At 41.1% G+C, this 25214-nt stretch overlaps 1 protein-coding gene across 12 annotated transcripts in view; it reads right to left on the bottom strand.

The window, feature by feature from the left end:
- Positions 1-25214, bottom strand: part of ARHGAP26 (Rho GTPase activating protein 26) — a 199368-nt gene that overhangs the window by 72901 nt on the left and 101253 nt on the right. For all 12 annotated transcript variants that reach the window (XM_083728263.1, XM_083728262.1, XM_083728256.1 and 9 more), the window contains 5 exons: positions 20110-20175; positions 19203-19277; positions 9481-9565; positions 6888-6946; positions 4207-4312 (listed from right to left, as the gene is read on the bottom strand). In XM_083728263.1, the coding sequence (XP_083584389.1) occupies positions 4207-4312; positions 6888-6946; positions 9481-9565; positions 19203-19277; positions 20110-20175 (391 nt within the window). The remainder of the gene's footprint in view (positions 1-4206; positions 4313-6887; positions 6947-9480; positions 9566-19202; positions 19278-20109; positions 20176-25214) is intronic.

Raw genomic sequence — 25214 nt, forward strand, 5'->3', positions numbered from 1 at the left:
TCCATACACAAATATAGAGATTCATACCTTCCCTTGCAAAGTCTGTATCTGGAATTTATTGAGGGATAGTGAAAAGAGACATTTTGTTCATCCTAAATTACCAGTACTTTATTTCAAAATTTCCCCAGATCTGGGATTATGTTTGTTGATTTCTGTCACACCAAACAACAACAAAACACAGTCACAGTGTTTTGAACACTGAATAATTTCAAAGTTGCCCTTTAAAACAGATGGATAAGCAAACTCTACAAAAACTTCCTAGGTATTTATGACACCTAGGGCATCAACTTGGCCAGATCTATATAGTCCATTGGAGGGAACTATCAGAATAAGTATCCTACATTTTATCTTTCCTGTGTTCACTACTCAGATGTGCACACAAATTCTATCTTACACACACATCAGAATGCATGAATCTGAATTTGTATGAATCTGAATTTGTATGAATCTGTGGCGTCTATTGTGAGGAAATGTCTTTATAATAATATTTTAAAATATTCTAGTATTCTGCTTTAATAGCCTGACCGATAAACTAATTCCAGGAAAACTTGAAATGAAGGTAAATAATGGCATGGAAACACTCCATGAAATGAGGACAGCCAATATGCTATCTAGCCTTTCAAATTAAAGGTGTTGCTTGGCTAAGTTGCCATGCAGAGGCACCTAAAGGAATTATTCTGTCAGCACAAACACATTAAAGCATTCTTTGTCATATTATCTTTATACACCTGTGGTTCCACCTCTTCCCCTTCCTTCACACCCCTTCTGAAAACTCACTGATCCATTGATTTGCAAAGCTCAATCCCCAACAAGCATCAAGAACCTGTGACAATATTTCACCACATTTTACTGAACTGCCCTCGTTTTTTCCTCCTTCCATTACTTTGCCATTGCCTGTTCCACAGTATGATCTCCTTGGTAGCAGGGAACTGTGTACACCACATATAAAACTGTGTAAGCATCACAAACCTGATGGTGGGGTATAAATAACAAATACCATCACTTTTTTATGTGCAACAACACAAAACCCTTCTGCTCTCTCTTTGCAACAAACAAATGAGACAGATACCATTCGTCCCACTTGACTTGCAGAGAACCATGGCAGCATGTGATTAATCCAAAGGAACTCGGCAAATCTATAGCTATGCAGGGATCTGAACACAGCAATTTTGGGATGCTTTTAAGCTTTGCCAAAATGCAAGGGCAGGGGAGCATTCAGTGAACATTTCCACTCCCCATGATGTCCCACACTGTTCCATTGATACTAAAGACCTATTTGTGAAAGAGAAAAACTTCCCACAGGGAAATGGATATTAGAGGGAAATGATATGCATCTCTTTTTGGTGAGGCAACTAAATTGATGCTTCCTTGTCCCAATCTAGCCAAGGAGATGCCATCTATTCACACCGTTACTTTCAACTCACCAAGCTTGTCATCCATTCAGATTCTGCCCCAACTAGTCATGCATTAAGTGCACATACCCCAAACTAGTTTGGAGCAAACATCTGCTGCACAGTACTAGCAAGCAAAAAAGACTGCAAGAAACAAGATAGGAAGCATCAGCCTGGTTACCTGAGTTACAGGCAGCTGTCTTCTTCCTCCCCAGCCCCCCACCCACCCAATTCAAAGTAGGCACTTGCTCTCAGCAATAATGTCAAGTATCTAAAAAAGATGACATTATGACCATGTGGCCAATCACTTTCACCCAGTGATCCCTGATTAACTGGATTGCAAAGTGAACAAGCCTTTTCAAGAAAACGACAATGAAGCTGAAGCTGAAGCAAGGAAATAACATGCACAAACAGGTGTGAAAAAAATACTCAAAATAGTAGGAGAAGGGAGACTCTTTCACTTCCCCACAAATTGCAAGATTTACATGAACAACTGAACCTCACAGTGCAAAACTACATCTGATCATGTGTTAGGTCTAGAGAACCCTATATGTAAAGTTAAACACATTCTTTTCTTAATAGGATTTCATGTTTCTCCTTAAACTGCTTATCAATGACGCATATGGTAAAAGAGAACACATCTTGAAGCAGCCGCCCTCTCTCACTCCTCCTTTTCCAAGTGTAACAAAAATCTTCTCTCGCTTTTGAACTTTTTTTTTCCAAATGAACTCATCATCACAACATTCCAGAAAAAGGTTTGGCTGCTAGAATTATCTGGAATTCCATATTCTTTTAGGGAAAGCTTTCAATTTTTTTAATTATTTTTTTTTACTAAGATCCAAACCAGCTTTCTGGTTTTAAAAGCCATGCTCTTCATTGCATGAACACATAGTCAAAACAGCATCTGGACTCTGTCTTCTTAAAGCACATTTCAAAGTTTGTTTGTTTTCCCTGTTTTATATTGCTATCTGTGTGCTGTTCCAGAAAGGTATTTATAGCCTAACTCATTCCAGTATTTTACAAAGCCCTCTATGTTATTCCTGTATACATATTCCTCTGATACAGAGAGGAGGATGGCAAGTCACAGCCTACTAACTCTTGTAACTGACACATAAAGCTGCTTAGTCATTCCAGATGTTTTTCCCTTCAAATGCTAAGCAAAGGAGTGTTTTGGCAGTTGGAGCAGGGGGAAGTAATTTGAATGAGTCATGTAGCTCTGTTTTGCCACTATAACCCACATGTCTACCATCGCCATAGCAGAGACAAATTTTCATGACTGTAAAAACAGATGACGAAAATGAAGGTGGATTAAAAGGTAGAAAGTGGAACAGCACTGTGCAGTGAGAGCTTTTATTAACAGTAGAATTTGCTGAGTAAATGCAACAAATTAAATTCCCTTTCAGACCATTGCATCTATTATGACTACAAAAGTCAAGTTTATTAACAAATGCATAAGCTCAAATTGCAATGAAATGTTATGCAAGGGTTAACTGAAAGCAGCATCATGAAACTGTTCACGTGTTTCCAACATTTTGGTTCGAATTTGTCATTTTAAAAAATAGGTTTTGGAATATGCTTAGATTATTGTACTAAATTATAATTTTGCCTAAAATGTGCACATGATAAGCAAATTGGTTATGATGTTAGGAGAGCATAAATGCATCTCTGGCATATGGGTGGGAGGCTAAAACCAGCCACAGAAGAGGGGGAGCATTTGGATCAGGACTGTGACACAGGTTTTAAATCTCATGCACACATGTACATAGAAACAGAGAGAAAAAGAGAAATTTTCCAATAGATAGTCACCCCCCCCCCAGTGCTTCACAATCTGGGTAAACTGCAGAGGGGACAACAAAAATGCACAGTGTGGAAACGCCCCCCTCCCCCAGTGGCCAATAGCAGCTTTTAGGGATGGTCTGCACTGGAGAACTGACAGAGGAGGGGAGGGCTGGTGTCTGGTGTCTGTTCTTGAAAGAACAAGAAAGAGAGCTCCTCATCAGGACCAGCCACTTTTTCTTTTTCTAAGGATCTGCCAGAGGAGGTTTGTCAAATATATGTATCACATAAAACGTCACGTAAACAAACTGGGCTTTGCAACTGCATTACAACTGGGGCAGAGCAGCTATATCTTGGATTTTCTACACTGAACAACAGTACAGTTCCATGCGTATTTTCACTCCCTGTTTCAATCTTCTTCCCAAATCTCTAACTTGCGTTTCTTGCAAGAGCAACATGTTCCAAAACAGGGAACAGATCCTTGACCTCATATGCCCTAGTCACAAACCAACCACCCAGTACCACAAATATGCAGAGCAGAGATTGTGAAAAGCCTGGGCAGGTATCAGCTGGGGATTCTTTTGCTTAGGGGTGTCCAATTTTGGTATTAAGGGAGGCAGCTTATTCTCCAGTGAGTGGGCTAGGAGACAGAAGTATATCCTTCATGGAGGGTCATGCTTTAATAAAATCAATGACACATAGTCATCGTTATGGAGCACATGCATCCAAGGCATGACTAAAAGCTCTGGTAGGGCTGTCGATTGGTCACCTCTGCTTTTGATGCACAGAACCCTGTTCCAAAGCATGGCTTTAAACAAGAAGCATGGGGGCAGAAGAGCTATCCATATTATTGAACAGCCTTCACCAACCTGCCACCCTTCAGATGTTTTGGACTACAATTTTCATCAGCCCCATACAGCATGACCATAGTCAAAAATATTTGGAGGTTGGCAAAGGGTGTCTTAGATGGTTATTCTGTTTTTCCACTTTGAAGGCTGTAGAGAAGCAGCCAACAGTTTATGAAAGCCAATGCACTTACTTTGCCAAGTGATTCATGAGCAAATGGAGCATCTGCCTATTTTTCTCAGGGAGCCTGTGTACTAAGGTATGGATCTCCGAGGTTCGAGATTCTTGATTCTCCAGTTCTGCAACATGATAAGATATTTCTCAGAATAGATCTGTCTTTATTGCATCAACAAACAACTTTACAATACAACTCTAAATCCCCGGATTTCGTTTAATTATATTTTTATAGCATGCACTATGAATAGAAAGATATATGCAGAGCTGGTTTAATGATTACAATACAACAATGCATGCAGAACACTTTCAACGTTCAAAATACTAGGTACTATTATCATTTATTCTGTCAGGCTGCGGCAGAGGAACAGATACAGAGCCACTCCATCAGTGCAACTGAGAGACCGGTAACTTCTGATACCACCTTTCCTTGAACTTTCCTAAACCCCAGCTGGTCAACGAGGAACTTGCAACTAGAAACATGTATTTTGCTTATTTCCTCCTCTCTCCCAATCCATTCTCCTTTTGTGCTGTGTATTTTAAAACAGAATACCTGAGGGCAGGGGCTGTCTATTTTTAGTAATCTGTAAGCTGCTCTAGGAACATTTTTTTTTTAGCAGAATAATTGAATTAAAAAATACATTGAAATAAATTAATACCACTATAACATTGTACTATTAATACCTCTATAACCAACTCCCAAACCTCCTGCATAGATCTTTGTTCCCCATAAAAGATGTGGGGAGCTTTTGAGCATAACAAGGTGCTGAAGGAAGTCCTTTTTTCAGCCTGAAAACATGTACAAAAGCCTCAAGTTCACTCACAGCTGCATGCAGATTTCTGCAGACCACTCAGCATTGTGTGGAAAAGCTGTCTGCTTAGAAGCCAACTGTAAAGGGCTCTGTGCTGCCATGAATGAGTGTGGGCCTTCCCGCAAATGCTTTCAGGCGTAAAGAAACACCTGTCAACCATCTTGTTATGTTAAAGGAGTAATCTCTCTCTCTCTCTCTCTCTCTCTCTCTCTCTCTCTCTCTCTCACACACACACACACCTGCCAAGCCTTTTGAAATGAAATTGACCTACATTGGCTCCCAGTATGTTTCCTAGCACAATTCAAAGTGTTGGTGCTGACCTTTAAAGTCCTAAATCGCCTTGGTGCTGTATACCTGAAGGAGCATATCCACTCCCATTGTTCAGCCCAGACACTGAGGTCCAGCTCTGAAGGCCTTCTGGTGGTTCCCTCACTGCAAGAAGTGAGGTTACAGGGAACCAGGCAGAGGGCCTTCTCGGTAGTGGCACCTGCCCTGTGGGACACCCTTCCATCAGATGTCATGGACATAAGTAACTATACAACCTTTAGAAGACATCTAAAGACAGCCCTGTATAAAAAAGTTTTTTAAAGTTTAATGTTTTATTATGTCTTTATATGTGTGGGAAGTCACCCAGAGTGGCTGTTGCATCCAAGTCTGATGGGCAGGGTACAAATAACAACATCATCATCATTAATTTTTTAATTGACACTTTTCACCCACTACCTGCCCTTCTCAAAGTGATCTTTGCCTTGCCCCAGCACTGTTGCCACAGTCTGCCACAGCAGCACTCTAATTACAGGAACTCTTATTATCTGGATATGTGGACCACTAGGAATTTGGAATATACAGTTATTCTAGATCTCCATGCATCTATTCCCAGATTTATGCACCACCCATGTGCACCACCACAGTCCGTTTCTACATACAAGTGCCTTTTTCACAAGTGACTAGTGGACAGATTGTTGGACTTGGGAGACTTGGCTGCAGATCTCTGCTCAGCCATAAAGCTCACTGGGAGGCTGTAGGGTAGCCTCTCTCCCTTAGCCTAACCTACTTTACTGGGTTGTTGAGACAGTGAGCTAGGAGGGCCCCATGCAGAAGCAATAATAGTACTATGTACTCTTCAACTACTATGTAACCCACATACATAACTTAACCTACATTCTCCTTCCACTTGCCATTCTCATGAGAACAGCTGGATAAGCATGAGGATTATTTTAAAAATCTGGTGCTTGAATGAAATCAGTTCACTGCCCATTCAAGACAGGGACAGGGTGGTTTTCAGCTGTCTCAGTAAGTCTTAATGCAACTTTCAAATTCTACTCTTTGGTCTGAAATACATGACATCAAACTTCAATGAAAAAGCCAGAACGTCTTCCAGGGTGCCTGAGTCATGACACCACCCTGAAATTAAATGGAGGCGTTATCCCTATTGTGACACTCGGCTCCCAGACTGAAATGATTTGATCAGAGAACTAAATTCCATGAAGAAACTCCACAAGCATAGAGGGCTCCCTGTGGCAGGCATTGGTATTCTGGTGCGTGGCTTATTGCTAGAGCCTGGCAACAAGAATCCTATGAAGGTGTGGCAGGGCTAGTAAGATCATCCTGCCTCCCTGGCTCTCTTACTCATGTAAATCTAATTATGTGGGGGAACCGAATAAGTCTAGTCTCTCCAACAGGTATTGGAATCATGGAAAGCAGCCACAAATCCAAGTGGCCATGCAAGTATTTCCAGAAGGTTCTGGCACATTTTTATTGAAGCAAGCTCATGGCAGGCATGCTCTCTTGCACCACAGTGCTATTCTTATCTGCAAATCTTACTTTACAAGCTGATGTGCCTCCCCTCAAAAAAAAAAAAATTGTCTCCTTCTGACAAAAGACTTACTTGCTGCTTTGATGAAGCTTCTTTGAAACTGATACATCATGAGCGGTCCAGGGAGCATTCTAGGATATGGAGTGGAACATAGACAAATCACAGCAACAGAACACAAAACAAAATGGCTTGATATGCAATTGGGAGCATGCCATCCCCGTAAATTCATTCTTAATCATTTATTGATTATTCAATTATTTGATTTCTATACCACTTAATATATTTTTTTAAATCTCTAAGCGGTGTACAGAATTGAAGCAACACAGAAAACTTAAACAAAATTTTACAAAAATACTGAGTTACATAAATACAAAGATACTAATATATATAAATCAATATCAATTCTTTATTTTTTCTGACACAACTTCCCTCTCAATCTCCAGGTTCTCACTTAGGGTCCAACAAACTCTCAGCTCACCCACAAAAGTCTAAAACTGAGTTCCTGGAAGCAGTGGACAGCACCCTAGTCTCTCACGCTAGACTTCCATTTTATGGGCAGGTCTAAGGTGGGTGGTGCTTCTTCAGGCTGCCCACAACTGAGTCCCATTCAGCAGCACTCTCCACACCCAGTTCTAGGTGCAGCAAGTTTGTTGAGTTTCCCGGGGATCCAAAGAATGGGCGAAGGTCCCTCCTCTCCACTCACATCTTTTTCGTCACCCTCTGTCCCTCCTCTTTCTCCAACTGCTTTTATAATCAATACAACTGAACATTGCCAGCTGTATTCAGAAATAAAAATAATAAATAGGGAGGGGAAGGGGGGAAAGCTTTTATTCCTTTCTCTCCTAAAACCAAGCAACACTTCAGCATTAACAGATTGGGCATCATGCCATAATTAAGATATTTGGATATTTTAATACACACACTGCGAATACTGCAAAATACAGTAAAAATACAATAACCCCAAAGGCAATGTGATTATCATCTCCATAAAGTTTTCTTATCCTTGTCCATTTTGATACTTAAAGCTTTGGTTGGTCAGCTACAGACAAGACAAGCATGAAGCAGACCAACACTGAAGAACTGAGAGCAGACAGGATCAGCTGTGTAACTACCAGTGAAAGGGCATTTTTGGAGGTGGTGATCCAAGTACTGAATAGCCCTCCCAGGGAGGTTCACATGCCCCCAACACTATGATCCTCCACCTATGGGTGTTTTAATCACCCAGACCTTTTAAACAATATAAATTTCACAATATGAGCCTCTCCTGATGGGAGAAAGGGGATGATGAGATCTGAATACCGCCCCAGAGTCTGGAAATCTTCTCTGCCCTTCTCTCCTAAAGTTCTGTAACACCTTCAGTTAGGAATACACAGTGCTTGCTACCAACAAACAAATAGCTCTGTGTGGAGTAGGATCTAATCCTGTACACTGGATAGATAACAGCAGCTCTAGAAAGACCTATCAAAATGTATAGCGGTGGAAGGAAAGATAGATAGAAACTGGTGCTGAGATTGGATATCCCTCATCATGCTTGTGGTTTATGACCTGCTGCCAAATAAATTCTCACATTATCTTTATTGCCGCATGATTAATAGTAATGAATTTCATTTGTTTTGAGAAAGTGCCAAAGGAAATAGTGTATGTCTGGCATAATGTCGCCCTCCGCAGCTCCCTGAATTTCCTGGACAGGAGCGCCACTAAATGACATTAGCCACTCCTGCTTCATCGGCAAGCCAAGTTTTAGAGCAATGCTATTCATATATTTTAAAATATAGCCACATGGAGAACTCAATGCTGAAATGTCAAGTGAGGTTTACATCTGCTAGGAAACACTGAAAATAAGATGGGTCAGGGTTATTTTCCGACAGTGAAACGTCATAGTATGCTCGGGAATAGCATGGCCAGAAATGCAGAGTGCCTTTAGTGACTGGGTAAATCGTGGCAGAGTCTGTCAAGACTTACAGAGATGTACCACAGTGAGCTTCTGCAACATATTCTATACAAGATTCTGTATAGTAATGATTAAGTGTTAAAGTACTTCTTTTACCAGGTAGCACCAAAAGACATGTGAACTGGTTAATGCCAATGCTACCTGAGTGAGTGCAGGGCCAGATCAGGGATAGCTGCGAAAGGGCTGCTTAACTTTTCTCATGTCCACAGTTCCTGCCTCAAGTGTCCTCTCCAAAATAAATAGTATTTTCCCTGAAGCCAGGCTTCTTCTGGTATTTTAGCATGGCTGGTAGGGAATAAACTATTAATGAGACAGCCCACAGCATTTGCAGGGGAGAACTAGGTGGTTGGGGAAATGTTTGGGGAAAGGCTGCAGCAGAAGACCTTGGGCTTGATCCCTGGCATCTCCATGCAGGTCTGTCAGAAACCCTGGCAAGCTGCAGCCAGCTGTAGAAAATACTGAACTAGATGGCTCGAATTATGTGACTTGTCATAAGGCAGCCACCAGCATTAGGAGGGAATTGCAGGGTTGGGAACCCCAGGGAGTTCTACTCTACTCAGATCGTGGCACAAGCATCTAAGGAGGGAATCAGCCAGGGAAGCAAATCCTGAGCAGGGAGACTAAGGGCTCCTACTCATGGAAAGTAAAAAAGATAAAGTCAAGCAGGCGATCAGTATGGATGTGTGGAAGCCACCAGAAAACTACCACACTCACCTTAAGTATGTTTTCAGTGCACTGGTGATTGTTTTAATCTCCCACTCAGCACAGATGTCATCTTCTGTTTCGGCAGTTTTGGGATCTAAGGAGAGAGAAATGGAAAGGTAGGAAAAACAACAACATTCATTATCCACCATAGGCTTAACCTGATTTTCTGCACTGCCCATACAGTCTTCCTGCTGCAACTGCACAATAGGATAGTGCTGCTCTGCTGCCCCTAGGAGCAAACAGATGCAATTGAAAGGACGTCAATGGTTACCATGCAAAGTCTTTGCAGGATGAGAGGCAGGGGTGGACTGATTGGATTTTTTCCTCATGTGTCTGGGCATTGTCCATGAAAGATACTGGGCAAGAGGGGATCATGAATCTCTTCTTGAAGAGGCTGATAAAACCACAGTATGTCATTGCCAAATGAGCAAAATCACTGCTATCTGGCATCAATGGTTTGCAGACACTCAGCACCAAGGGGAAGTGTTGCCATCAGTTTGAGGATGAGAATCACAAAAATGTAGAGTTGGAAGGCACCCCAGAGGTCATCTAGTCCAACCCATGAAATGCTGGAATCTCAACAAGCGGTTCCCCATCCAATTTGAAACCATATCGGACCCTGCTAACTTTACAAATGTGCTAGCAGTTTTATTGCTGCACCAGAAAAGCAGGAGCAACATCATTTTGGGTGTGCAACATGCATATAATCTATATGTGCGCCACACATACAAATTAAGGGCTTGTAAAACTTAACACAGAGATAATAAATCACATAAGTGGAATCAGACAGTCACTTTTGTGAAAATCCTACTGCCCTACCTCTCAATAAATAGGATGCAGTGCAATACCAAATTGTATAGTATTTGTGGGATATTGTGATATATGGGTAAACAAAGAAAACCCTGACCAGTGCCTTGGTCCTTGGAATGGTGAGGTTTATGCCATGAAAATCCATATCTGATACACCAGCCTTCCCTAGCATGCTGCCCAAAACCCCAGTGTTGGTGGACTACAACTCTCATCATCCCAGACCACTGGCAATGATAACTGGGGCTCAAAGGATACAGAGTTCAAAAACATATGGAGGACACCAAACTAGGGAAGGCTGAATACAACCAGCATATGCACAGCTATAGAAAGGGATGTGTGGTTACAGGTTACAGGGACTACACATGATTCAGGATTTTTTAGAACTCATTTTAGGCAGACAATGCATTTAGGCCATATTGTGGTCGAATGAAAACATTTACCAGGCAATAAAGGGGCATGCATATAAATAATTGTTGAGTAGCATAGATATGGATACAGATTTTAGTTAAAATGACTGCCCATAGCTGCTGGAAGCAAATGAAGCACTGTGCTTGGGGGATTACACTGCAGTAGTAGCAAAGAGTGCTCATCATGCCTCCGGCTTGATGGTCCAGCAGCCCCCACTGGCAGGGAATCCCTGGGAGCTGAGAGTGTGAAATACAAGCTCACTCTCCACATATGCCCTGCCTGTCATAACGGCAGGCATTTTTTTCTACTAATAATTATAGGTAGCATGGCTGCACTGTGTCGACTTATGTGAAACAGCTTGTGGGTGACTCACTTCTGGCAGACTGGCATGTGTACTTGTATGCTTGCCCAGGGCAGAAACCACGCTAGACTCATCCTTGCAAAAATAAAAATAAAAAACAAAGATAGACATACACACTCTCTCTATAGCCACTAAATCCAGCAGCTACATTTTGTTTGGATTGCAAAGGAGAAAATGAAGTTCTCACACAGTGCCGTATAATGGGACTTTGGCACAGCAGTGTGTCAGCAAATTATCCGCTGAGCTGCTTGACCCGGTAGACCTTAAGCTCACAACTTCAGAAACCTTTCGCCAGATAAGCACTCGTGCCAGACTGACATTTGCTGCTAGAAGGCAAGGAAATTCTGCTCATGAGGTTCCCACTGGCTTGCAAAACAGAAACATCTGCAAAGAGCCTCAGGAGACCTGCTAAGTAGCGTTCAAGAGCAAGGAGGATTGAGGCCAAATGACTTTATCTTGGCCAGTCATGATGAAGTTTATGCAAAGGAAGGAGAGAAATCATACATTTTAGTGGTGAATGGGCTTAAGAGGATAGTGGTAAGTGAATGCAGAGAGCTAAACACTTACCTAAATAAATTCAGCTAGCCTGTTTCAACTTATTGCACAACACACTCTAAAAAGCTGGAATGGGCTGGGCAGCTGTTGGCTTCTAGATGTTTAATTTAACTTTATTTTTCTCCTCCTTGCCTTTTGATGCCCCTGCATTCTGTGGTGTTCTTTCTTTTTGCCAGTTTATATCCTTGGAGCCTGTCCGTGGCTTCTTTATTTTTAAAGTTCTTCTCCACTCCAAAATCAGGTTAGCTCTTCCAACCACGAATGTGGAAAAGTTTGGGGGCAATGCCAAATCTCAGTTAAAAGTGCCAAAATTTCAGAGAAATCTAATTTCATAAGCTCCAAACACCTTCAAGGAAGTGTTGTGAACTAGAGGAGCCAAAACAGGGGAAGCTCTCTTAGAGACTTGCCATTTTGCCTGTAAGTCAGCTTTTCAGATTCACAAAACAGCCATATACACGTAGAGGGAGAGAAAGAGAAATTACTCAAAGCTGCTGGAAAACACAACTATTTGTGTGTGTTTAAACCTATCCATTTAAAATAGATTTCTTCTTCTCGCTCCCAGTCTCAGGGAATCTCCTAAACAATCTCGTTTTCAGCACAGCCTGCCAGTCACCACACCTCAGAACAGATCTTCCCAACAGGCTCAGCACTTGGCTATTCTCATTCTCAAGCATTTCGGAAAACAAATAAAACCTGAAGTCATTGGGTGGATAGAAACTTAGTAAGAATTTCCTTACCCATGCTGGCTTTCATTGCCAACACACTCATGCCATCATACAAATATATTGATTAAGGAACAAATCAGTGCTTTGACTGGGTAAACAAATATTAAGGCCAAAACTAGCATTATTTACGTGGCGTTTAATGGCACACACACAAAAATCACAGAATCCTGTTTTAAAACCAAGGATTTCAAACCAACAAGAAATATACTTGGTCCAAGAAATTCATTTCACACTTTGTGCAATGTAATATAAAAATGGGAATGCAAGTTTCTGATTCAGTATCAGTTTATTTATTAGATAAGGAATTACAAAAGATCCTGAGCCTTGAAACTACATACTAGAATCCACAGCAGTTGCATTATTTTATCTCTACCCTTTTTCTACACTCACCCTCGCCTCCAATCACTCTACGTTCTGAACCCAAACACCTCCTGGGTGGGTTGCTATCCCTTTCTGCCTTGCCCTTTTCCGTAATACATGTAACACAAAGCTGTCTTAAATCAGCAATTTGTCCATTGTGCCCAGTATGTTCTACTCTGATGGCAGTGGCTCTCCAGGGACAAAGGCAGAGAAGGTCTTTTGCATCACCTGTTAACTCTCAATTGGAGTTACTAGGGATGGAACCTGGTACCTTTTACATGCAAAGCATGTGCTCTACCACAGAGCAATAGTCCTTACTCTCAATGAAAGCACACTGAAGTCTGCCGATCTTCTCTTTTGGCCCCAATGTTTTGCTGGGGGGCAGGGGAGAGGGAAGGTGCAAATCTATGTTGTGTTCCAAACATATGTGTGGGCTAGTCAGTTGCGTCCACATATTAGCTCAGCTCAGGTGTTGAATAAGCCTCACAAGCCAATGTTTAGCACCATGCTGTGGCTCTCAATTAAGTTATCTGTGTGTTATAGTTGTAACCACACATACACCATCTTTAGGGAGTAGTTAGATTATTGGCTTGGGTAGGAAAGACATATGATAAACTCCCCATGCAGTTATAAAGCTACAGATTGAATTCCCTTCTCTTCTCCGCCTTGCAAATGTGCATTGATTCTATTTTTTATTTTCTTTTTGAAATGCTGTTCAGTTTCTCTTGCACATGCACTTCCCCTTGGTTCTTCTCCTTTGGACTCATGCCTGAACCTCTATTTTCTATTTATCTGATTTTCTTAAATAAAAATTCTCACCTCTCTTGCCTGATTTAGATGCTAAGTCTGGGCACAGGGACTATCTATATGACTCTGGCACAGTACTTTCCACACTGCCACAGCAGCTCAGCCAATCGAAGGCATAGACTTCATTGCCATAAGTACCCATTACTGTTAAAGCACCATTGTTGCCAAAATTCTGTAAGCTCAGGCACACAAATGAACTTCAAAGGCTTGATTATGTTGGTCTCAAAGGCGAAAAGAAATTTAATAGCCCTTGCATATTACTCCATCTGGAATTAAAATCAACCTGGAGAAGACTTCCTGGCTTACCTATTTTGAAAGACTGTGACTGGAAAAACTACAGCTGGAGGGCAATAAAATCCACTCCATCCCAGGGTATTCCTTTTACCCCAAGGGTCCTCTACAGGAGGTGGGTTTTTGCTCCCCAGCTATGGTTTTCAGAGTGTAGCCTAAGAAGCAGCCCCTATGCAAAAGAAATTAGAGTATTATCTGCATCCATTTGCACAGGAGCATGCATTTTGAGGCTGCATCCACAAAAAATGATGCTGGGAGACAGGAGTCATTTTTCCAGCCTCAGATGGGCTTGGAACTCATCTGAGTTAAGTAAACAGTAATTGGATTCCCTCCACCAAGTTTCCAAAACTAAAGGCCATATCTCTTGTGGGGCAGCACCAAGAGCCAGTCAACAGACTGCCACCCCCCCCACAACCCAGTTTTATTTTTAAGCGCTTATGAGGACCAAGTACAAATGTTCTTGAAAAAGTCACCATGAAAGAACAGGCATTCAGAGGTTCCATTAAAGTAGTTAGGAAAGAGTGGACAAACTACTGCAGAACCAAACCTTTGACTAAATCACAGAGACCTAAGTCTTTCAAATGAGCATGCATATTTTCCCTGATGATCCCCTCCTAGCTGTACTGTGGTGAATGGCCACCTTCCAGCACTTCAGGCAGGAGAGAAACAGAAATGCTGCTTGGTCTAACTGGCACAAACACAGCCAGAGGGAATCCATAGCTTACAAATGTCTGCATAGCTGCAGCATGGAATAGCTTGAGTTTCCCTTTGAGGTTAACCTGAATAAGAAGCAATGATGGAGATCAATGGTGCACATTCACATGCATTAACCAATATTCTCAGATTTCCTTATTGTCCCTTTGATCAATTTCACATGGGTAATTTAAAGCACTTTTTAGTCATACTGGAATACATGTGCGAAAGACAGAAACAAAAGGCTTTAATGCCCCCCCCCCTTTTCTCTCTCTCTCTGTGTCCATGCAGAGAAGTGGATTTCCAATTACATACAGGCTTTCAGTGGTTGTATCATTGTGAGCAGCTTGATTTAAAGTTCATTTTCAGTCATCCACTTGCCTTTCCTCCTCATAGTACATATTTCAGAATATCTTTTTCTCTCCCTCCCCCCCCCCCCACTTCACTCCTCTCCTCTCCCTTATATATGAGCATGCCTCTTTACAGAGATTGCTCTTCCCTTAATGGACATGTCTCTTTGGTCACCATTAACAAGGATCATATTATAAAATTTTTCAAAAAATGTGCTACAAGAGAGGGTTTGGGGACTGAAAAGAAACACTGCTAGTTCAGGAAACAGAGCATAGCAGCAGAAATCACTATGATCCCTTGGGTACTTGCTTCATTTCCTCCTCCAAACACTGACCACGTAAAAGGAGAATGCATATACAGTGGTACCTCAGTGGTACCTTACAAACGTTTCAGGTTACAGACTCTGCTAACCCAGAAATAGTACCTCGGGTTAAGAACTTTGCTTCAGGATGAGAATAGAAATCGCGCGGCGGCAGCAGGAGGCCCCATTAGCTAATTTGGTGCTTCAGGTTAAGAACAGTTTCAGGTTAAGAATGGACCTCCGGAATGAATTAAGTACTTAACCCAAGGTACCACTGTAAGTTGTGGGCTCTGGACCACAGACCAGAGCAGTTTAAAGGCTGTTCACTGTCTGGCACCAGGCTATATGGCAGTGCTGCTGCCAGGTTTTTGTTCCACACCATCCTTGATGAGCACCTTGACTGCTCATGTCCACCATTTGCCATGTCAGAGAGGAAACCTATGAATTTGAAGGCAGTCACTTCACTAAGCAGGAGAACCACCAGAAGTGGCCCTTAAAAGCAACAGAACAAAAACAGGTCTGGCTTCACAAACACTTCTAACAAGCTGCTATATACACCATATAGCAACAACCTTAATTTGTGCAGTCAGATAGGCTCTGGAAATGGCCATAACTCCCTGTTACTCATAAGGAGATCATGCTTTTACAGATCTGCAGCATTCATGCTATATTTTTAACTGCCCAAAATATATTGCATGACGAGTCCCCTGGTTCCCTACCACTTCATACAACTCTACAGAGAAAGTGAAAAGCATAGAGAAAACTATATTCTGAGAAAGCCTGGTGTGCCTGCTTCCCTGCTCATGCTACTGCCCTTCATTCTTACTCTTAACTCTCTGCATTCAACCTTGCTTCTCCTAAACAAAAAACTGAACCTATACAAAACACATTTTCTAAGCCACCTATTACGCTTCTCAGAAGGTACCAGCCAATCCTAATGTTGTGGTTTCTTGGCTCACTAGTGGTTTATGGATTCTGATTTAGAATGTTGGCTTAACCATGATGGAGGTGGAGACTGCTTAAAGCTGACCACAGAACACAATAAAATGTCTTCCGCGTGCGCTAAGCTAAAAACAAGAGTTGTCTTTGTCCAGAGTAAAACTAACACTTGGTTTAAAAAAAGGGGACACATTCATTGCCTTTATTCCTAAGCAAGTCACAGTTATCTAAATAGTTGAAGAGCTGGACTTTCTAATTTAATTCATTATGTGGCTGGTAATGCAATTTTACATGTCAACTCAAAAGTCACTGAGTTCAGTGGGATTTACTCCCATGTAAGTGTGAACAGGATTTCAGCTTAAAACTTCTAAGCTACTGAAAGTCCATGGGAGGCTTCCTTTATAAGACTGCGTTCTGTTCTGCGGCACATTGACAGTCCTCATTCCATGGCAACACAACTGAAGGAACAGGTTCTTACGAGAATGAGCAGGACTATGACTCACTCCACATACTAAACAACTGTCCTTCAAGCATACACCTGGTGAAGATGGTTGTAGAAAGCATTGCTTTTGTTTAGTTCCTAGTAAAATTTTACAGACTAGACACTGCACAAGGAAAGTCTCACAGGGAATAATAATTCTGCGTTTTGCAGCAGGGAAGCTGACACCAGCTTTCAAAATTGCACAGGATATCTGCAGCAAGCCCTCTCACAGCTGCTGCTCATGCAACACTATCCACAGAGGGCTCCAGGTTCAAGCCACATCAACTGTATAGTGCTTCCTGTTTAATACAGAAACGTCACTCCATAAACTCTTATGGCACTGTCACTTTCAATATTAGCCGTAGTTTGCTGAAACCTGATCCAGCTGCCATTTAAATTATATGTGAACCTGTCACGCTAACCACATCTGTTTCTAAATATAGGCCTGAAGTTGTGAATAAAAATCTGTCTCATTTGCTCCCAGATTCTGACGTGAACAGTGGGGAAACTTGAAGAGAAGGTGAGAAGTGAAGGGTCTCCATTCTGAAGATGCTGCTTATGCAAAACTTTGTTCACTGAATGGAACACATAGACAATTGGGTAGCCACCTTCCAGACCCCATAGTAATTATAGCACAAGTACACTGAAATGCAATACTGAACACAGGTAGCTGCTTTATTGCATGTCAGATCACTGGGCCTGTCTAGTCCAGTGTTATCTACTCCAGAGAAAGGCAAACCTCAGCCTTGTGGGATCTACTTTGTTGGGTTGTGGGGTTTTTTTTACCAGAGGTCCAACTCTACTGGTTAGAACCAGGTGCAAAATATTGGTGGTGGTGTAGCAGGAGAAGGGGTCAGATGCAAAATGGCAGTTTTGGCATTATAGCCAATTGGCAATTTACTACAAGTCATCCAGAGATCTATCAATTTACCTTCTAGCCACTCCTGATCAACTCTGAGTGGTAGCAATTCCCTAGGGTCTCTTTTGTTCATGTTACTCATGTGACAATATCTTCCCACATCCATGTAATGACCCATTTCTGCCACTTCTGGCTCTTCAACATCTCCAGGGTCCTTTTTCTTCACTCTAAATCAGGGGTAGGCAACCTAAAGCCCATGGGCCAGATGCAGCCCAATCGCCTTCTCAATCCAGCCGCAGACGGTCCGGGAATCAGCATGTTTTTACATGAGTAGAATGTGTCCTTTTATTTAAAATGCATCTCTGGGTTATTTGTGGGGCCTGCCTGGTGTTTTCACATGAGTAGAATGTGTGCTTTTATTTAAAATGCATCTCTGGGTTATTTGTGGGGCACAGGAATTCGTTCATTCCCCCCCCCCCAAAAAAAAACATAGTCCGGCCCACCACATGGTCTGAGGGACGGTGGACCGGCCCATGGTTGAAAAAGGTTGCTGACACCTACTCTAAATGTACCCAATGCTAAAAACCATTGTCCATCATCTCAGACTCTTGCAAGGCCACTGAAACCTTCTATTTTCTATTTTCACATTTCCCACTCATCAGCAGATTCATGAGCCTCTGCTAAAGCAATCAGTATAATTTCCTAAACATCTGTATAGGATGTTGACACTGTCCATCAACTGAAGTTCTGAACCTTGCAACCTCTGATTTTTCCCCAGTGTAAAAGGAAGAACAATTATTTTGTGTCACGTTATTGTGAAGTGACAGGCCAGTACTTCTTCTATTTCTCACTTTTAAAGCTTCTCTACTGACTGTATCTCCACCTACATCTTCCTTTATTTCCTCCTCTTGCCTTCTTCTCAGTTAAGGTTATCTGTTGTCAGCCTACTCTACCTCCATCCTTGATGCTTTGCTATATATCTCAGACTCCTTATCTCCATCATTCCTTCTCAATACCTCCTTTGCAAAGCTTTTCTTCTCTGGACTTCCACAATCAACATTACCTAAAACAGTCAGTAAGCCTTCAGTTTTAAAGAGCCATTGGTCATAACAAATATACAGGCATAATCCAGTTGAGAGATACATTTTATCATAGGTGATTCTCAGCACACATTTTGGATGATAAAATTTTGTCTAATGTGCTGGGCTGCTAGGGCAAACATATTAACCTTATATGGCCGAACCTAGGCAGGTCCGAATCAGTACTTGGATGGGTGACCACCTGGAAACCACATTTATGCTGCTTTGGGTCCCAGGGTAGAAGAAAGGCAGGATATAAATGTAAGAATTTTGCTAGATTTTTGTAAGGCTTGAAATAGAAAGAGGGCGGTTTCAATACAAACAACACAATACAGCAATACACAACACAAACACAGTTAAGCGCAAGATGAGGAAGGAAACATGGAAAAGGAAATACTAAATCCAGAAGCCTGAGAACATGCATAGTTCTCATTCAGGAATAAATACTAAAAGGAATCCAAAGGTTTGATTTGGGGAGACAGAGAGATATGTAAACTTAAGCAGAAACTGTAATGATTCATTTACAAGTTAAAGATTTACATGATTTCTATGACTGAAAATTCTACTCCAGTGAGGATTTGACACGATACTAAAAAAAACACACACCATTTCTTTTCACAGCAGATGGTCTCAGTTCCTCATTAAAAGCATCTACCATCACACTTGGTGTCAAAGAAAAATAGCAAACTGCTTTCTTCAAAATGTACTTACCCATTAAAATACTCAATAGCTTTTGAACTCTGGAGTTGACACCAACCACTCTATAGAGACCTTGCTCATGGATTCCTAAGAGGGAGAACATATTTTATTTAAATAAAATGGTAAAAATAAATTTAATGTTTATTTAAAAATAATGTATCTCCAATAGTAACATGAATTAAATTGGCCTCACAGCTCCACAATCACTTTCAAGACTGCTTATTGGGGGAGAGCAATAGTTCATAGAGTTCTCCACCCCTTTAATGTATAGGTTTTCTACACAGGGTAGAAGTTCTGCATTCCAGCAGAGTGTTTCAAGAAGAATTTAGTCTCTCATATCAGTCAGCAGCAGGAGAATGTGAAGAATGGGACACGTCCCATCAAGTTAAAATCTAATGGGGGTGAGGCGTGATCTCATGCACCCACAATCGTATAAGGGGCATCTCAACTTATTTAATAGTCACAAGTTTGGTTACATAGCTGAATAATAAAGATTCAAAGAATAGGCATTTCCTATTTAACATTTAATCAAGACCAATGCTGTTAAGACAATTTTTGTTAAACACATCAGATACCTGCGTTACTACCTCGGTATCAAATATGAATGTGGTATACAACTCTGGTAGCAGCAGATCAGAAAACTTAACAAAGATGCATGTATATAAGTAGGTTCTGGATCCTAGCAAGATACAAACAATCATGAAAATGTGTATGTAAAATAGGCAACTGTCAAAACTGAGCAAGCTAAGGATGGAGAGAAATATAAGAAAGGCGACTTCTTTATACAAGTGCTAGAAACAAAAATCTAAGCTAAGGATGGAGAGAAATCTAAGAAAGGCGACTTCTTTATACAAGTGCTAGTCCTGTTTGGGAACAGGACTTCAAACTATAAAGAAGAATATCTGGTGGTCCCCATTACCTCTTGTTTCAACAGCATGAATGCATTTCTTGACAATACTGAAGCCCATAATATCCAACTGGGCAGCTGAAATGAGAGAAAACAACTAAGAATATACAAGGTCATAAAATGGAAATAAAATACCAATAAAATTCTCAATAAAATATAAAGTCAGGTTTAAAGTGGATCCTAACATTCCATCAACATAGAATCATAGAATCATAGAACATGTTCTTTTAAAATCTGGAAAAGGTAAAGGCTCAGTCAAATGTTTCTGTTGTGCTTGCAACCAAAAAGTTCCTTCTCAACACCTGTAAGATTATGGGGCTGTTTCCAATATGCATGTTGATCACTTAAAGACAGCAATATTAGGTAATCACTAGCACACATGAACATCAAATACCACTTATAGAACTTTCATATCATCTCATACCACCTAAAACATTATGCTATGCTGAATAACTGTGTGACAAAATATCAAGTAGAATTTGCACTTCAGGAAATTTGTTTCCCAGGGTCCGATACTTTCAGGCCCATCGTTGACATTGGTATTAAGTAACCAGATACTTAAAAAAGACTCAAAAAAGACATAAATGATTCTCATGGAGCCCAGTAACCATGCTTCATAATAAGTAAAACATGTAGTAGGACATGGAAAACACAAGCAGACATTGTATTCAGGAGAGAAGCGAAAAGGGGATCTGGGTGGGAAAGTTTGCATTAAATCATAGTTAAACATTAACATGTCATGCTAACCAGGCCAGTGATTATGGATGGTTCTACAAACTAGACTGGCTCCTTCAAGAAATTCCCATGTATCCCATGCTGAGTAAACATATTGAGGCTATTTACTTCCCTGTAAGGACACCAGATACACAGCTGGAGCTCTCTCTCTGTCATCTTCAAAACAAAAACTCCCACAGCTGATAAACAAACCACTTTTAAAACTGTAGCTGGTCTTTATGAACAGTTGGAATACAAGGTAGAAAGACAACAGACAATCTTCTGTACTACTTTCATTTATATAATTAATATATGTTGTTTAGGAAGTTTTTTCTTTTCATTATTACTACAACGAGAATTGGTTGTTCTCTGTCTCTCTCCACCCTCCCAAATAAATCACTGTTTAAATTATTTAGGGGATTTTAAAGTGTATTTTTGTTGTTCCTTTTATGTTGAATTTTATTGTATGGCTTCAGGCACCAGTCCCATTGGCAGACCAACTCTTGTGTTACAAGGATTTCTGCAAACAAGACAAGAAGGCTGACAGCATCAACCCCGCCACGGTGGAATCCCTTGCAGATGAAAGGAGGGCCTGGAGACAGATTTTTCCAGGGTGACGGAAGCCTACAGAAGCTTGGGGTGGGGGAATAAAAATGAACAAATCCAGAATTAGCAGCCAGTGACTAACAAGGGAGATCACAATGGTATGTCTTTCCGAAGGTAAGCACATTTAATATTATGTGCCAAATTACTGGTAAACAAAGGCTGCTCATATCATAACAGGCAAGGCAAAGCATGGTCTGTTAGGACCGCGGACAGATCACTGTGGCAGGTGCTGGATGGCTTTACTAAAGAAGAAGAGGTGTTGTCTCAGCAGCATGCTGAGGTCTTTCAAAGCCTAGCTGGTCTTTTTCTTAAAAGGTAATTACCTAATCCTAGAGCACCGGTGGTCCATCTAACTCAGTATTGTCAACACTGACTGGCAACATCTCTCCAAAATGAATTTCAAGTAGATGGTGTCTCCAGTCATACCTGGTGATGAAGGTGATTGAACAAGAAACCTTCCACATGAAAAGTGTGTGCACTATCACTGAGGGACAGCCCTAAATATTAGGGAAGTGATATGACAATACATTTGCTGCATCCTGAGGACGTGATAAAACCTCTTCAGCCATGTATGCCTTCCCCCTTAGGGTCCAATTATATTATGTGGGAGAGGTACAGTCCTTGTCAACTAAGACAAAGTCTCATCATCATAGGTAGTATAGCACTCTGCATGGGGATGCTGAGGAGAAATGAGTAACTTTGACTGAAATCACTGGCATGCCATGTTAATGAGCTTCTAGAGGCATCTGGCTGGTTGTTGTTCCAGTCCAGAAGGATCCCTAGTATAAGCCAATGAAGAATAGGAACTCCTTTCACTCTTATGCATTCACAAGCAGGACCAGTCCGCCTGTTAGCCACACCAAGACCTCTGTGTCAGGCAGCAGATTTGAATATCTTCTCTAGGCCTGCCTGCTTGATGCCATTTATTATTCTAGGAGTGCTGTTACTCCTTACTGTTGCGGTAAAGTAGTCAGTGGCACTCCTACTAGGCTCTCTAGTAGCAGTGGATCACCCAGGATTTGCTAAGAGGCATCTCAGGTGAGGTGGCTCTGTAGATTACTCGCACCACTGCTGCTCTGCCATAGCAAATAGAGCTTACATTTTAATAGTAATAAACAGTCTAATGAGTACTTGCTGCCACCTCACCCTGAATATCTCACTCTGGAAGAACCCTACATTCACTAGGACCTTTTGTCAGAGCAAAGCACTGCTGTGACAGCCTTGGAGAGCCTCAGCGTTCAATTGCTACTAAGGCAACAGCAAAAGCAACAATAAAAGGGGAGTGAGAATGCCAGTGTTTGAGAGCAGTGAATGGAGCAGCAATAGTTCTGCTTCAGGCAGCTGCACATCTTGCACCATCCCTGAACACAAGTAACTTGACAGTTAATAGATGATGAAAGACTAGTGAGAATGGGGTGAGAGAAGAGAGGAGAAAGAAGGTAGCTGGACAAGATTTCCAAGGCTCCAATATACCCTTTGGAATTCCTTGACCCCTTTCTATGGCTATGATAAGGAGATTTATAAAGTTAAAAGAACACCATACATTTTAAACATTTGCATAACATATATAAGGGCCCAGCATCCAGTTTTTATTTTAATAGAGTTTAAGTCATCTAGGTTTATTTTAGCACATAATATGTTCAGAGATAAGACTGTTGTGATGTTGCATAAATACTTTACAGCACTTTGGAAAAAGATAGATAAATCACCTCAATAAATGAGTCGAGGTAACATTGTACTGACAGGAAGTGGGTGAGCAAGCCTGACAATGTTTAAACAGACAAAAAATTAGGAGACGTTAACTGTGGCAATGTACAAATTAATACTAGCAAGAGCTCTGATGCTTAGCTAATCTATTTTTCATCAAACTATATTAATAAACATTTCACAAGTACCTCTGTTTTCATTACTTATGATATTTATGCACTTAGGACTATAGCTTCTCTGTGTCAAAAACCCTAATTGGAACAGTCGTATCCAGTTTGCATTTTTTTGCCAGGAGCTTCTAAAAAAGTAACTTAATTGGTCATTTAATGGTTTTGCAACTGAGAAACCGAGGCACTAAACAGCATAGGATGATGCCATTGCATCAAAATGTATGATTAAGTAAACCAAAGTTGTGGAATCAAAAGTGGTTCCTCTGCAGAATCATGTGTCCAGTTTTTGCCCCTTTAGAAGCTTAATAATCTTTGGAGAATTTGAAAGAGAACGACCACTAAAAATGTTATGCAAGCATTATGAGACAACAAGTTATTGTTTGAATCTGTCTATCACTGACACAATGTAAAAGCCTTGAACTTTTCTACTGCACAGAAAAATATCTGAGCCCACAGGAAATATAACCAATGCTTTATTCCCTCCATGATGACAAGAATACATTGCCTGTGTGTGAATGTGGATGCAGCAATACAGGCACGCATCAAATTTAAAAACCAGTTCTGCTGCAGCTTCTGAACATTCCAATCACACTGGGGCTTCAGAACTTAACACAGGCAACTGTGGTCCATTCTATATGTTTGCACTGTTGGTGCAGGAATACAGAGTAAAAAATACATTAGCTAAGCATCAGATGGTAAGGATGGCTTCCTCATACAAGAATGCTACTTGGCAAAAAAACTGAGCATTTTGGGACCCATGTTCCTAGCAAGTAGCTCAGGACAACTGGAAGCTTGCACGTGCTCCAGAACTGTGTTTGTTCTTTGACTTTGCTCTGAGCAATGACAGCATCATTGTGCTAAATCAGGGAATGCCCTTATGGAGCAAGCCAGTGCAAGCAACAGTTTGCAAATGCCCTAATTAATTTTGGAATCAGTTTCTTGTCTGATGCAGACAACACCTATTATTTCATCATAAATCCATCTCTTATGAATGAATGGGGGCCAACTGGCAAGAATACCCCATCTTAATTAAAACAAATTTTGCATTTCCTGAGAAGTCCATCCTCTTCTCAGCAAGGGCAAAAACACATTATTTAAATAAATATTTGAGTTGTGGAGAACACTCCACAATGCTTGGCCTTCAGAGGTGTGTTATGACACTTAGTTTCTCTGCCTCAGGATATTCCAAGCCCAGACCTTAGATAAAAAGTCCTTTCAGATTCAGGATAAATCTTATATTGTGTGACATGGTGACTAGGCAGACATTATGGGGAAGCTAGTCACTAAACTGCCTTATCAAAAATATACTACTGTATAACAGAGATTAAGCAAGACTATTACATTTACTCAACCTTTGGGCCTCCTTAAACTGTCACCTAGAGGCAGCCATTACATCAGGCTAACTGACTTGTTCATCTTAGCTGGTTTATTTAAAAAACCCTGTAACTTTAGAACCTGGTGTCTGAGTTTGCTTTTCCTCCTTCCTTGCCAGTCCTTTTCCTTGTGTAGCATGTCTTTTAGATTGTAAGGCTGAGAACAAGGACCACCTTGTTTTTTTAAGTTACTCTGTGAGCCTTTTTGGCTGCAGAGTGTGGGGGTGTTTTATGTGAAATAAATGCCAAGCATGGCACTATCTATGTGTTTATATACTTATGACAGCAGCAGATCTCTACGTAGCGAAAGAAATCACAATGCTGTTACATTCTTCTTATTTTTTTAAGAGAACCCGTTGGTAATATGTTTCATATCAAATCCCTCTATTATATCTAATTCAGCATTCTTAGTCAATACAAGCGGCAGTGAATAGATCACTTGGAGGGAGGAGGGGCGGAAAGACTAAGTTGACAGAATCTCACAGCCTACAAAGGTGTAATTCCCTCTAATTGCAGCATCTTGTATCACTGGCTGGTTCTATTAAAG

The sequence above is a fragment of the Podarcis gaigeae genome (genome assembly GCF_964106915.1).
Source record: "Podarcis gaigeae genome assembly, chromosome: 2".
Lineage (NCBI taxonomy): Eukaryota > Metazoa > Chordata > Lepidosauria > Squamata > Lacertidae > Podarcis > Podarcis gaigeae.